The sequence below is a fragment of the Oreochromis aureus genome, linkage group 22 (genome assembly GCF_013358895.1).
Source record: "Oreochromis aureus strain Israel breed Guangdong linkage group 22, ZZ_aureus, whole genome shotgun sequence".
In the NCBI taxonomy this organism is placed as follows: Eukaryota; Metazoa; Chordata; class Actinopteri; order Cichliformes; family Cichlidae; genus Oreochromis; species Oreochromis aureus.
In genome coordinates this window covers 25,536,625-25,552,215 of record NC_052962.1, presented here as the reverse complement: position 1 = coordinate 25,552,215, position 15,591 = coordinate 25,536,625, and the positions used below count along the sequence as shown (strand labels likewise).

Below are 15,591 nucleotides of genomic sequence, written 5' to 3'. Positions count from 1 at the left end.
TCTGGGGACATCTCAGGTCCTCCAAGGTTTGGAGGCCCATCTCCCCCCACCACTTCCCCTGCCGGTGGCAGACGCCCTCAGACATCGGTGCATTGGTGGTTCTTTGTGTCCGGGGGTGGGCGCCCAGGTACACACCGGCTCACTCCTTGGCGGCTGCTTATTGGGGCCTGGAGCCTGGGGCTCGCTCGGGCCACTTCGGGGATGGGGTGCCCTCGGCCTCTTGGCCCGGGGCTCGGTCACTCAGGCGCAGCTGGCTGCCGGCGGAGCTCACGGGCACGTCACTGCAACCCCCCCCGGCTTCTGCTCCGCGGCTGCTGAGTGACCCCTCATCTGGGACTCTCCTCAGCTCTTTCTGGGATAGTGGCGCGGCTGCCCCTCTGTTGGTCTTCCTTGGTCTCTTGTGTTCTGGGGGCCTCTGGATGTCTGGAGTTTTGATCTCCTCCATACCTGCTTCATGCCCTGGAGGACGGGCAGTGGCCCCCACACCCTCTAGCAGATCATTACATGAAGGAACCTTTTAAAAACAAGCGCGTTCATGCTCACAGGTGTACACACAGGTGATCACACACACAAACTACACCCCTTTTGAGCTCCTACCTCAAAGCACACTGTGCGCTGTCGATCTCACGTGCTGCACCATAATGTTTAATATTTAGTATTTACTGTCATATTCCCATATATCATTGTGATCTTGTTTATTACTCTTGTCTTCTTCTGCTTGCTTTCTCTTTTTCTTTCTCAACAGGTGATCCAGGTGATCGATATGTATTTTGTTTTTTTTGTCTGCTTATTCTGTTGGTTTTTGTTTTTTGCCCTTTTTCCCCATCCCTCTTCTCAGGTTTTTTTTTTTTTCTTTCCCTCTTTCTTTCTCCCCTTTCTTTCCACCAGTCAAGTCTGTCCCGTGTTCAGCAAGTGAAAATAAAATAAACAATAAAAGGTGAATCAAATGGACCATTACGGCAAGGCTGGGATGGTCCATTTGGTAAAGTAAATCCGTTGGGCATCTTTCTTCGCCTTTAGACAATAATTCTGATGGCAAAAGAACCAAACGGGACAGGTTAAAAAAAAAAAAAAAAGATAATGGCTGCTCGTTTAAAAGTCATGTACAGTAATTAAGAGAACCAGAGTTACGTAAGACTAATCTAATTCTTACTTTATCTTCCTCTGGAAAATAGAAATGCATTCAGCTTTGAAGCGATGGCAGTTTTCGGTAACAATTCTACGTAAGTGTGCTCCATTCATGTTCTCTCCTCATTTCCCAACCAGTTACACCGAGTTCCATTGATGGAAAAAGAAAGGAGTGGGAGAATGGAGGCGGATATCCTCCCTCATCTATCTCTCTTCCCTCGCGAAGCTTTCACGGCGCATGTCAGCGAGGAGAGAGGGAAGAATGTAATGGTGCTATTTATAGTAACTGTTGCTATTTAAAAAAAAAAAAATCTATCTTTTAGCCTCCTATCCACTCACCCTTCTTCCACAGAAACGATGACAGGCCGGTGCGGCTGTCCTTTCTCTTTTTGCTGTGGTCCTCCCCCTTTGCCTAACCCCTCTCACCATCTTCTCACCCGTCCATCCATTTAGTCTACTTGCACCATTGTTCAGATGCTCTTAGCAGAGGATGTATAATTCATTTCTCCTCCAGAGTGGTTGCACACCAGTCATGAATTTAGTCAGGGTGAGGAGGGGAAGGAGTGAGCTGGGAGGAGAGAATAAAGAGGCAGTGAGAGGGAGCAATGCATCGTGCCACGCATCTCAATTTGGCGTTGTTTAAAACATGGCCCGCTCATGTATGATCTTTGTATGGTTTAAATGGGGCTTCACGGGGCTCTGTTCTTTAATCAGGAATCAAACAGCAGGACTGTAGCTGTGTCATATTTGACATTTTTCTTTAAAGTAGTAATACACCGATCAGGCATAACATAATGACCGCTGACAGGTGAATAACACTGATTATCTCTTCATCATGGCACCTGTTAATGGGTGGGATATATTAGGGAGCAAGTGAATGTTTTGTCCTCAAAATTGATGTGTTTAAAGTAAGAGAAATGGACAATTGTTAGGATTTGAGTGAGTTTAATAGGGACTAAACTGTGATGCCTAGATGGCTGTTTCAGAGCATCTCCAACACTGCAGCTCTTGCAGGGTGTTCCCGGTCTGCAGTGGTTAGAATCTATCGAAGGCGGTCGAAGTCAGAAAGAGTGGTGACCCAGTGATAGTGTCATGGGTGGCCAAGGCTCACCGATGCACGTGGATCATACGCTCAGCATCTGTGGGATGTGCTGGAAAACAAGTCTGATCCATGGAGGCCCCACCTCGGAACTTACAAGACTTAAAGGACCTGTTGGTGACAAGTTGGTACCAGATTCCACAGCACAGCTTCAAGTGGTCAAGTGGAGTCAGTGCCTCAGTGGGTCCGGGCTGTTTTGGCACCGAAAAGGAGACCAACAGAATATTGGGCAGGTGTCATAATATTACACCTGATCTGTGTTTGTAGTCCATCCATCTATAAGTAAGCCTTGTTAGTTAATGTGGCATCTTTTAGAGCAACTTGCCTTTTGTCCTACTAGAAAACAAAGAAATCTGATTGAAGATGTCACAGAAAGAGTCAGTCAGTGTTAATCAAGTGTAGAGTAATCCTTAAACAATCAGTAGACTGCCTTACACTTTGAGCACAGGTATCAAAAAACACAAGTCAGAAAAGAGGCATGTGGGAGAGGAACAGTTCATAGTTATATATTAAAAGCTTATAAAAGTATCAGAGGTAGTTAACGGTCATGTATCACAGCATGCGTATTATATTAAGGCTATTTAAGGCATGATTCAGCTTGCTTTAGAATAGGTAAATCACTCCAATGATTCCTAATGTAGAGGTTAAATCACAAATTAAAGATTTTAATTATTTTAATTACAGGTGGCTGATATAGCAAAATGATATCACAACATTTCAAGAAAATCTCCAATAATGATTTTTCTGTCGATATAAGGAAAAACAAATACTAAATAACATTCAGTCAGACATTGCAGCTTGCAGGCAGGAGCATTTACTTATTGGTGCAAACAACATGAGCGGCCTTTTTCCTTTTCCTTCTTTTCCAATGAACTAGTGTCACTGATGACAGACTACCTAATTCTCAGCGTGAATCCATTACCACAAGGTGCAGCAGCAGCAGCATTATAGTGCAATACATCAAATGCAAACCCAAAAGCAGCTTAGTCAGTGTTTTCCAAATGTCAAACATTTAAGTAAATAATAATAACAACAAAAAAATAACAATAATATTAACAAGAAAAGCGATGTAACCTTGAAACTCTTACAGAGCCTGCACATTACTATCAAATAATAGAACTTGAGATGTTATATCTTGGCTCAGACTTTTTAACCAGTTGCTTAAAGCCATGTAACTGCATCACTAATTTCCATCCACCACTTGGTCCTCCTGTCATGTAGAGTCTAACTAGTGAGATGCTCGGTTGAGTCATTTGATTACTTTTTGGTTTCACTTCAGCAGCCGTGTCTCCTCTTTGTACTGATGGTTTTGCCTCGAGTTGGTTTTTTCCCACCTTTATCTGTAACAGCTTTCTAGCAGTCTGGATTTGTGCACTAGCGAACATAAATGCATATTATATATATCATCGGTATCATGACAGGACACTTTTATATTGTGTACAAATTTGTACTGATATTATTGGGGGTGAAATACGATATGAACACCTCTGCTTTTAAGTTTTAATTTGATATTATCTAAATGACTTATGTAACCTTTGGAATTACTGAATTTATTATTGAATTTTAACTTTTTAAAAGTAATGCCTACAGCGTGGCACCCTTTATTTTAACATTACAACAAATTATCATCAGGCTCATCACAACAGCTATATCATGCATTCAATGTATTGAGCATAGTTGGCCACAATCATCGGTAAGCTGCTTTGCAAACCGCCTCTGCCCCAGTTTTTTCTTTCCATACTCTGTACAGCTCAATAAATATTAGATCTGTTGTTAGCTGTGGTGGCAGCTTTGTTCTTTGGGTTCTCTGGCTCTAGTTTTTCCTCCGTTGCACATAAAGTGAGCTATACTGCCAAATGTAAGTTACTTAAATTATTAATAAGAATCTTATTGTGACTGCATAGGTCCTCAAAAACATTGTAATATTTTAAAAGCAAGTAAAGCACTAAGTGGTCTCTGTATTCTGGCATTTGGACAGTGTAATGGTAATCTCAACAAAATCTGAGTGATTCAAGCAACTTTTGTATAAGCTCAAGTGCTCTGTGACTATATATGTATAAAACAAATCTGTCCCCCTGTAAAAAGAAGTATCTTCTTTATAAATTTTTAACTGAGGGTGTGATTCTAGGTCAGATATTTGAACAAATGTAGTGCACTTTCTCCCTGATTTTAAATGTGTTCACACTCTAATTCCCAGATGTATGGCATGTTACAGTATGAGGAGGAACTATAGTAGTGAAACCTACTGTAGGTGGCCCCGCTGGTATGTTGAATGACAGCACGGATATTGTTGCTGTTTTGTTTCAGTCCAGTCTGAACTGTGTCAGACTTGTAATTGCTCTCGGACAGTGGTCTCAAATAAGTCGCTAATTGGCAGTTTTCCTGGCCGTGCTTGTCTGCCAACAAGCAGACTGGCATTTTTGTTTGGCCAGCAGATAGCTGTCATCCTTTTATACCCTCCCCAAAGCCTATGTGTCTATCCGAGATATCAAGGACATTCAAATATGTATTTATTGCAGGCAATTATATGAGACATTGCACGGTTGTGCTTTTTTTCCTCTTCTTTTTTCAAGTTCATTCTGTTGCTCTTTTTAGACCTTTAAGTAAAGCCGAATGTGCGGCTTTCGAAAAACATGTTTTTTGACCTTTTATCCAAGCAGACTTCAGGTGTGATGAAAAGGGTTTTTGACTTCCATTCCACATGAATGAGACGCTGGTGTTTTTAGAACAAGTGCCCAGGTTTTATGATGACAAATGGCCTATTTTAGTGACACCTAACAACTCACTGCTAGCTGTCACTTCTGCTCCTGCATCACTGCCTGATGAGACTAAAATAGTGTTAGAGTCTGACACCTCCTGAAAAACACAACTAAAAATAAGCCCTTCATGGAGGAAATGACAAAGTAGTACGATGCGGTTTTACCCAGAGTAATACAAGCCTTCTGCCAATATGTGACTATTATCATTCATCTCTTACATGCATGCAAATTGATTCACAGGAATTTCTTTTTCTGTTTTCTTTTTTAAGTCATCTGCCTGAGACATGTCCTTGAATGCCAATTTGTGGCAGTCGTAACACGTTTTTACACAGATTTCTAGTTGTTTTCTTATCAAGGCAATCGACTGTGCAGGATTTTTGAGGGGGAAAAAACAGAAGAAAATAGGCTTTTCTGGCTAAAGATAAACTCTCCTGCTGTAGTGCTCAGCCAGTCTTGGGTTATGCTGAGAATGTCGTCAATTTACAATGCAATATTTTTCCATAAAAACTGAAAGTCTTAGGCAAGTATAACATGTAAAAAATGTAGTTTGGTCCACTGAAGTCCAAAGAAAATTGTTCTTTCCATCTGGAGTAATTTATATTTCGTGGCATGGCAACAAAATGATCCAGCACAGCAGGCATCAGTGACATCAGAGTCGACATGAAGTCAGGTGGGTTGATGAGCGGCTTGCAGTTGTTACAGAAACTGTTGGCAGGCTACAGAAGATTCAATAGTACACACGTAATGAGATTTGCCAGTTTGCTGAGAGACTAGCTGATCTGTGCTGGCTCTGGTATCATCTGATCTGCCAGGCCGGCAGCTGAGCTCGACTTTGTAGCCTGCCTGAACTTGTTGTTATTTTCAACTCATGGATGCCTGAACGCTGGCTTTGCTGGTAGTTCCACACTAACAAAATTCTCTTTGTCTTCTTTACTTTTAAGAGTATGAGATTCATAGAAGGGTCATTACATTAAGGATAGAAAAACTAAATTGCTGATCTATTAGACAACTCCTTTGCTGTTGTGCTTTTTCACAGTTTTCAGTAAGTTGTCTTTTTGGAGAACTTGCCACGGTTTTTCTGTGGATGTCTGTCTGTTTATGTAAATTCCAGATTATCTCTGTGGGGGCATATCATCTCCTGCATAACTTGCTCATCTTCTTGTTTGCAGAAGATATTTTTATGACTTACATTTGGGTTGTTCTCATCATGTAGAATCGTTCTGGGACTTGTCTCTCTGATGTTAGTGAATAATAGATAGCACTTAGCTTTTTCCTGAAACTTTGCTGTTATCATTTATGCTCTAATACAGATTTTGGATAACTGTCTGCAAACAGTTCACTGTATTAAGAACTGACTGGTAGTAGGAGACAGGTTGCATTACAATCAACTACTGAGACTTTCACTGGCTTACTCACCATAAGTCACTCTCTGCTGCCATCTTGTGGAATTTCTGAAGTGTAGCGTTCAGTGTGTGAGGACTTTTGGTTATTCAACATGTGTTGCTCACGGTTTGAAATTTCACCAGGAAATCGAATAATCTAACATTTAAAAGCACCGTAAAAAGAGACAATAAAAAAAAGATGTTATACTATTACATTAATAATATAGTACTCTTGTGTACTACACAAGCATTAAAAGGCCCATTTATAGAAAACTGCAATCTTAATTTATTAACTAGAGTACATACCTGAACCTAAGTGATTCAAATGTAATGTAAAGCACCTCCAGTTAAAATTGCAATATTACACTTTTGTCCTATTTATAGCAAATGTCTGCTGTTACCCTTTGCTAATCACTTGGAAATGTTTGCCCTCTGACACACTCAGCTGTTCACTGCAACCTGAGCCAGAATGGCATCGACCACCAGATGTGCCAGGAGAATATGACGTCACAGCTGGAGGAGGAGGAAGAGTCTGTGGATGTGGGGTCTGTCCTGCTGGATGACGACAGCCCAAGCTATCAGGATGTCAGCCCTCCAAGGTACCAGCGGCGCTCCCCGCCACACCGATCTGTCTCCGAGTCTGAGCTGACCCGGGTAAGAGTTGTTCTGCCACATCTATCACAGCACAGTAGTCGACACAACAGAAGTATTTTTCTTTTAATCCAGAGAGCATTGGCATATTGGGTTTGTTTTTCAATTTTTAATTTTCCAATTATTAATTATTTAATCTCCTGTTATTTCAAGCATATAACAACTCCAACTCCTCTTTTTCTTGGCAAATCTGTACTCTCTGTGTCACCATAGTGCCATAGGGCAGCGGTCCCCAACCGCCACCGACCGGTTTAATGTCAGACAATATTTTCACCGACCGGCCTTTAAGGTGTCGCGGATAAATACAACAAAATAAAATGATACGACCAAGACAAAAACTGGGGTATTTTTCAAATATAATAATAAACGCGAATTCACTGTGTAATTGCCGAACTTTAATAGCAGCATCCTCCTGAAATGACCAACAAATTGAGAGACGCATCCTCCTCTCTGTCCCTTAATGCTCTCTGGTTGCTATGGTAATGTGTAAATATTTCTTTCAAAATAAGACACACAACTACAACACGGGAAAAGACCCAGGGAAACAGAGTTAACGATAAAAACCCTGAAAACCATAAATTTCATACCCGAGCCTCAACTCTTGCGGCCGGTACCAAACGACTCACTGACTGGTACCGGTCCGTGGCCCAGGGGTTGGGGACCGCTGCCATAGTGTCTTCTATCATACTGCAGCTAAGGGGCGCCAGAGTCTGCAATTTTCAGACTCATGGTAACTGTAAGAGAAGCTTGGATCAAAAAAATGAAAACAGGTGACTAATGGCTAATATTTATATTACATGTATGTCCATTAAGTCTGTGAGTTAGACACATGAGTTTAGAATTGAAATAGTGGGGGGGAGTGTGTTCTCACGACTGGAAGGATTTGGGTGACAGTGCTGTGTGAGTATTGCAGGTGGCAGCATGCTGAATGACCAGTTGCTAGTAAATACTAAATAAACTGAACTGTTACATGTATTATCTTTTATATTATTTGGGGTGTAAAGACTGTTTAATGTCATTTGATGCGTAGTGTTTTGAAAAATTCGGGGCTGCAATGGACTTTTTAAAAAGAATGTCTCTTTGCATTTGTCGAGGGAGTCGTAGTTTGATCTTTAACTGTGAAATTTTCAAAAGGTTTTTAATTCCTTTGAAAAATCCATCAAGTCCACAGACTGTGCATAAAAGTTGGATATAAGCTCTCAGTGTGTCATAAATATATATTAACTCTTCTGGTTGCAAAAAGTGTAACTGTATAGAAGTCTATGAGAAAAAGGACCCTAATACTCATTTGACTAAAACTTCAACAAATTTGCCCAGTTCTGGTCTCAGCTGCTATTTCCTGATCTTTTTTCCTTTCAACATAATGTTGTAAATCTATCAAATCTAGAGTAAAATAAACAATAAACCTGGAAATAAAACCTGCTTGGGGGTGACTGTTATTTCGGTTTTTATTGCCTTATGGCTGATTAGCTGCAAACATGTTTGCTCTACATTCTGGCTTGACAGCAAGCTCCAGGTTGTCCAAATTGCTTTAAAAATTAATAACTTGGTCTGTGTCCAAAATGTTGAATGAATTCTTTTGTTTTTGCCCAAAATAAATATAGGCCACCTCGAGCGCACTAAAAACTGAAATGATGAAAGTCTTAGAATTAGATTTACACTTGTGACCCCTCTAATTAGCTGCTTTGTTCTGGGTAAAAGCGTAATTACTGTGTTTTCTTAAGTGCTAATTAGCAAATGCTGGAATGTTAACAGGCTAAACCAAGTTAATGAAATGCTCCATTGTATCTAAACAAAATTATAGCACTCTAAACACTGTAGCACAAGTTCTCAGATCTCACAAGGAATTCACATAGCATGCTTAACTGCACTGTGGTGATATAACTACACTTATTACTCGTATTTGATGGTACATTGATGGTATTTGTGGTCACATTATGTGGAAAGCACACATCCTTTTGCTTTCCACGCACAAAATAGTATGCCAGTGATGTAAATAAAGTAACCCCTCACGTTTCTGTCCACCTTGTAAGCACCAACAATAACTTTAATGTGGAATAAGCAGTGACAGACAAGCTGTTGTTTTCCTTGGTGTCCCTGATAATAGATGAAAGGACCCATCAACAGCAGTGAAGACTCATAAGTTGTTTCCTCTCCAGAAATAGACGGATTGGGAGAGTAGTGTTTACTTCCAACGTATGCAAACTGCCATATGCTCTTTTTCTTTGCTGATCATCAGTTATGACAATGAAAGAAGATTAAAGTACTTTGAGTCAGACACCAGCTTCTGTGTAAACCTCTTTGAAATAACAGACACACAGCCTGGCCTGGTTGAAGGTTGGTTGAGTGCAAACAGAAAGTCGCAGAAATTATTTGACAACTTTCAGCCTCAATGTCACTTGTCCCTGCGCGCTGGATTTAATATCTCCTATCTTTGGAAAAATCTAAGTAGACTAGTCTATAAAGAGTTTAATTATGTCTCATAGTAATCTGTACTATCAAGCTTTGGAGACACAGGACAGATAGTATTTATTAGTACAGGATTTGAGGTTAATTAAATGGTATTCAACTTCAATTAATATTACATATGTGTGCTATTATATGACCACAGTCTTTCACATTCTGTATGGCGCGGCATATTATTTTTGATTTCATAAATATGCATACACTGCCAAGTCTAAATCGTGGTGATGCTTCAAAACCTCCCGTTCCCTCATATCAAAGTCCTCATAGGTGCAACTCTCACCACTCGGCTGTCATCTAGGGAATGCCTCCTGGCAGTTATATGTGCAGTGGGTGATCATCGTAAAAGCACAGAGCATAGAAACTGCAACTGCAGCCAAATCCTGTACTGTGATACTTTTTTGCGCCACCGACCGGTTTAATGTCAGACAATATTTTCACCGACCGGCCTTTAAGGTGTCGCGGATAAATACAACAAAATAAAATGATACGACCAAGACAAAAACTGGGGTATTTTTCAAATATAATAATAAACGCGAATTCACTGTGTAATTGCCGAACTTTATTAGCAGCATCCTCCTGAAATGACCAACAAATTGAGAGTAACATCCTCCTCTCTGTCCCTTAATGCTCTCTGGTCGCTATGGTAATGTGTAAATATTTCTTTCAAAATAAGACACACAACTACAACACGGGAAAAGACCCAGGGAAACAGAGTTAACGATAAAAACCCTGAAAACCATAAATTTCATACCAGAGCCTCAACTCTTGCGGCCGGTACCAAACGACTCACTGACTGGTACCGGTCCATGGCCCAGGGGTTGGGGACCGCTGCCATAGTGTCTTCTATCATACTGCAGCTAAGGGGCGTTTGATGTTTATTTGCTACAAAATAAGGTTTGAGCACCTTAGCATCAATGTCTTTAGCTGATCCCACCAGAGTGTTTTACTAAAGTTATAACTAATTCATATTATGGGTGAAAAGCCAAGAAAAGTACACTTTCCTGCATCTTTACAACAATCTTAACAACAGCATTTGTGCTGTGTGCAGGCGTCAGTGGCTCATATGTTCCCAGGTTACACTGTTGATTGGCTCCTCTGTTACAGAATTTTCCCATATATCTCTTTTCAGCACTCCCTGATTGTCATGTCCCTTCATTGCAACATCTCAACTCATTTGCTTGTTGGTCTTTGTGTGCTGCCAAATCAATGGACCCACCATGGCAAGACCATTGAAGGTGCCGTGTGGAGTGTTGCACCAACAAATGTTGCTGCCCGGGGTGCATCAAGCCTCTCAAGTTTAACTGAGAACAGTTAAAACATCTTGCCATCAGTTCATGCCTTATCTCTCCTCAGACCACTGCGAGTTTGTACTCGACAGTGCCAAACGGGGCCACTTGATAAGTGTTGCTCTTTCAGATATGTTCCCATCCAGTCATCTGGCTGCAACTACTTCACCCTTGCCAGTCACTTAGTTCTTTACTGCTGCCCATTTGCGCAGCTTTAACAGCCAAATGTTCAGTTATAGTCTAATTAATCCAGACCTTGAAATGCATCATTGTATAATCAATGTTATTCACTACATCTGTGAGCAGTCTTAATGTTTTGGCTTGTCTGTGTATATGCATATGAGTCCAGGGACCATATATCTTGCACATAGAAATTCTAATCAAATGTTGTTGGCTGTTGAATAACAGCAGCCACGCAGATGAAACTGAGAGTCTGTATTAATTCTAGAGTCAACACAGCACTCGTGATTGATACCTCGCCCCGAGAAATCTAAATCCTGTTTAACTGAAACTTCCTGGTGCCACAGTCGAGTGCTTTTTCAGCGCTACAGACACATTTCAGTTGATAGAAGAGAAACGTTAAGGTTTCGTACCGAGCTTCACCGGCTTTTCAGGTGAGAAACTCAACATTTTGTCAGGATTGCTGACTAAGAGCGAGAGTTTGATGCTAGGGCTCATTCATCTCATTTTTCATGTGGAGTGTAAGTACCTGTTTTAATGATCCATCAATTAGCCCTGAATAAATGTGAAGACATAATAAATCCAGACCTTTGTGCCATTCTGTGGAACAGCATACAGCAGGTCATTTCAGTTCATCACATCAGCGGCGTTAATTTTTAAATATTGGATTAAAGTTGAATCATGCGCCTGCTCGGATTTATAATCGAGTCAAGGCTCAGCCATAGATTAAACATGAAGCATAAAACAGCCATTTAGACTCTGTGGATAGCTATAACATCCATAGCAAATAACCTCATCTCAGTCGTAATCAATATGAAGCCCAAGGTGAATATATCTTGTTTGGTGTTAACACGCCCTGCTATGCTTTATGGACCCCACTGAATCCCAAGGTCAGGTGCTCTGAAGGGATCTGGTGTGCTTTCTTTGATGTGCCTGAGTAAAGTTGGCATCGCCTGTAAATCCAATTTCAAACAGAGGCTCCTTATTAAGGCTTATTAATTTTTCCAGCACAGCGTGTTATTCTGTCAGCTATCCACAGCTCTCTGGACTCCTCTCTACCCTGTCCACGCACACATACACGCACCCGTATCACGGTTTCATCCCAATTCCTGTATGTAACAGATTAATTAATACAGGGAATTTTCATCTCCTGCCAGCTCTCACCGAGAGAAATGGAGCGAGGCAGAAAGAAAAGAAAGCGAGAGAGAACATGCCAGAGCTGTTAATTAGCTGTGCAGTGGAGATAGGGCAGGCGACACAGGGCTCCGTGTCTCAGACACCCATTCACTCAGTCAACATGACATTAATGGCAGCTGCCTTGCTCTTCTTAGTGCTTCTCCGTCAGTCTGCAGTTAAACGTGGAGGCAGTGTTTAGTGGTGACACTAGAGGGTAGTATATAACAGGGAATGTGACTCGTGTAACATAAGGAAGCTCAGGATGGAGGAAGCGTCTAATACAACCTTTCAGTTTCCCCGCTGCTGTTGAGAACTGAGGGATGGAATTAAAAGGTAAAATCAGGATTAGATTCAAATTTGACTACTGAGAAGTTGGATCTAAAATTATAACTTATACAAAGAATGAAATATAACGTGGTAACACTTTGTTTTAAGGCCTTATGTAAATACAGGATTGCATTTTTGAGAAGCTGTGAGTATATTGGTATATTTAGCTATAACAGTGTTTCCAAATAGGCTGTAATGTTGTCTAGAATAAAAACAAATACAATTTTGCAAGTTTGCAGTTGATTTAATCTGTAGATTTAATTGAAAGTAAAAATAAAAAAACAATCGAAATGTTGAAACTAATGAGTTTTTTTTAATATACACCGATTAGCCATGTGAATAACACCAATAATTTTATTACAATGCAATTTTCTGCTTGGGAAATTCAATTCCTGGCATTCATTTGGTTTTTACTCGGACCACCTGTTGTTACTGAGATGCAAACTCCCCCCGGCAGGGCCGTTTAAAAAAAAAATACTGCACACAGTATTATAGACAGTGGTTTTAATGTTGACTTGTTTACACTCACGTTGAATTTTATGTCAGCAACACATTTAAGAGAACCACTGTCTTGCATCCTCATCCATTTTTAACACTTTAAGTATTTCAGTAGTTTTGATAATTATATTTTCAAAAGATACATTTTCCCGTCCTTTACTGATGTACAATCAGCACTGTTTAACATTTTAGGACCTAGTTTATCATATATTTACCTTAGGGTTAGGGTTATTCATCCACCCATCTATTGTCCAGTTGTGGGTTGTAGGGCATCCTATCCCAGTTGCCGCAGGTTTCCATCATCTTGCTAAAATAAGCAAAGCCTTTTCCTGAAGAAAAGATGTCTGGATAGCATTAATGGTGTTCTCGCAGTAGTTCAAGGTTTCCGTGTGCACTCATGCACCACCATGAGTGGTTCAGGCGTTAAAGTGGATCATCCACCAATTGAAAGATCATTCTCTAGCTCCTCTAGTCTGCATGTTGCATGTCCTTGGGCAAAATACTGAACACTAAATTGAATATTTTGCTGATACTGTGCGATCAAACATCAGAGTTTGTGTGTGTGTATAAAAGTTAGAAAGCTCTTAAAGGCATAGAATAAACCTCTGTATGAATGAGTGTGTGAATGTGGCGTGTTGGTGACTTTTGAAATGAACACTGATAACAGGCTCTCTTCTTTCTACTAGAGGCGTCCATAATTTTATGAAAATAAGTTCAGATTGGCTGTCAGGACCTTGTATTGTCTATAAAAGTTTATGAGCCAGTCTGGCATTTTTTTTCAATCTTCTAGTCTTCATAGTTATTTATTTGAAGTGAACTGCTAGCACATTAAATAAGCATTTATATAACACAAAGCAACTGAGAAACTTCTCTCTAAAATGGAATGATTCTCATTTTGTGTCCTACATGTACAGTAATGTGCAAAAGGACACGACTTTCAGATACTGTTTACCTAGGCCAGTCACTTCACATACAAAAAAACCCCAATAGCTCTTTGGGAATTGTTATCATAAATTCAATATGCCTGTCAGACATTATGTTTTGGTTTTTTGGTTTTTTGACTGCAGTTACAATAGTTAAAATTGTGTTTTTGCTTAGTTGTCTTATCTGTTTTGTGTCAACACTGGTTCATCTCTTGAGTAAAGTGCCATTTTTATGCTTGAGTGATTCATAGGTCAGTGCTGTTAAGTGGCTTAGCAAAGAAAAGAGAAAACCATTCCTTTAAAAATGATCAAGTACAAAGGCTGGAAAATCAGTGCAAAAGCAGCCAATGTCCAAAAAAATACTTTGAAAGACCTTCAGAAAGCCTAAAGACAACAAAAATTACAACAAAGTCTGGCTGTTTAGAAGCAAAATATTAAGAAACGCTGTGTGAACATTACTTCCATTTTTTTTCATACCTGTTTAGGACAAAAAGGAATCAGCTACGATTTATTCAACAAACACCGCTGCGCCTAATGAAGGCTACTAGACAGCTGTAACAGTTTTAAACAGCATTTTGCTATTAAAGAGCTATCGAGTATTTGTTCTGCCCTTGTATGCATTTGCTCAATAAATGAACTCTGCCACTTCATATTGTCCAGGGAAATATCCAGAGCCGAGGTTGAATTTGAGTTATTTCTGGTAAGTAAGCAAAACTCAGACCAACTAATAAATCTGTTTCACTTTATAAGCGCCTTGTGGTCAGTTTAGCACTAAATTCAAATTATTGACAAGACAATGTCCTTACATGAGCTAATTGCTGCTGTAGTTAACATTTTTAATTGAGTGAAAAGCCATTTGACCCCGCAATCGGCCCGACAATCTTGGAGGCAAAATGAAAACCGCGGCACGGGGAGGAGGGGGGGTTTGCAGTTCTCCTAAGAAACAATTATTGCCGTGCAACACCACTGCCAAATTCACTCTCCCAGTCACATGGTGTTTGTCTCTGGAATGCTTTTCAGCGCTTTTTAATTCCCAGCTCTTTTTTGTATTCCAATACTGTCCTCACAAAGGGGCCATGTGATTGCCTCTTGATTAATTTAGCTGAGTGCATTCATATTGGATCTTTAAATGCTTATCAGTGTTAGTGGGATTACATGCTTCATTATGTATGTAATAGTTGTTGTTTTTCCAGTGTGATTGGAAATGTATGTTTATCGCAGACTCCGGGTCGTGTCGGGGTTGTGCGTTTTCCCCCCCAAAAGGCTTTATTCCTCCTCTTTTAATTTTTGAGGTTGTCCTTGCTCTGTTGCTAAGGTAACGTGAAGAATACTGGGAGCTCTACTGGGCTTTCAGATATCAATTAAATCCAAGGACAGCACAACACTGTACGCATGTCGGCACAGATGGCGGTCATATAAATGTGCTGCGTGCCCGCGTATGCATTGCATTTATGCGCATTTCTTCCAGTGTGAACGCGTTTGTGCGAACGGGCAGCACATGTGGATAAATGCGTGCGTCTTTGTGTGCTCGTTCCCAGACGTATTCCACTTAGAAATAAAGCGGGCTTCCTCTCTCACCCCTGCGCTGTCACTCAAAACTCTAATTGGCCTGGAGTCTCTTGAACACGGCTCTTTGAGCATGATTGTACTCTTGTTTTCTTCTCTGCTCTGTTTTCTCCCCCCCCTTTGGCTCTGCAGGCTGGCTGGCAGGCAGAA

At 40.5% G+C, this 15,591-nt stretch overlaps 1 protein-coding gene across 2 annotated transcripts in view; it reads left to right on the top strand.

Moving 5' to 3' along the window:
• Window positions 1–15,591, top strand: part of samd12 (sterile alpha motif domain containing 12) — a 132,482-nt gene that overhangs the window by 24,935 nt on the left and 91,956 nt on the right. For both annotated transcript variants that reach the window (XM_039605105.1, XM_039605106.1), the window contains exon 2: window positions 6,814–7,022. In XM_039605105.1, coding sequence (XP_039461039.1) covers window positions 6,814–7,022 — 209 coding nt within the window. The remainder of the gene's footprint in view (window positions 1–6,813; window positions 7,023–15,591) is intronic.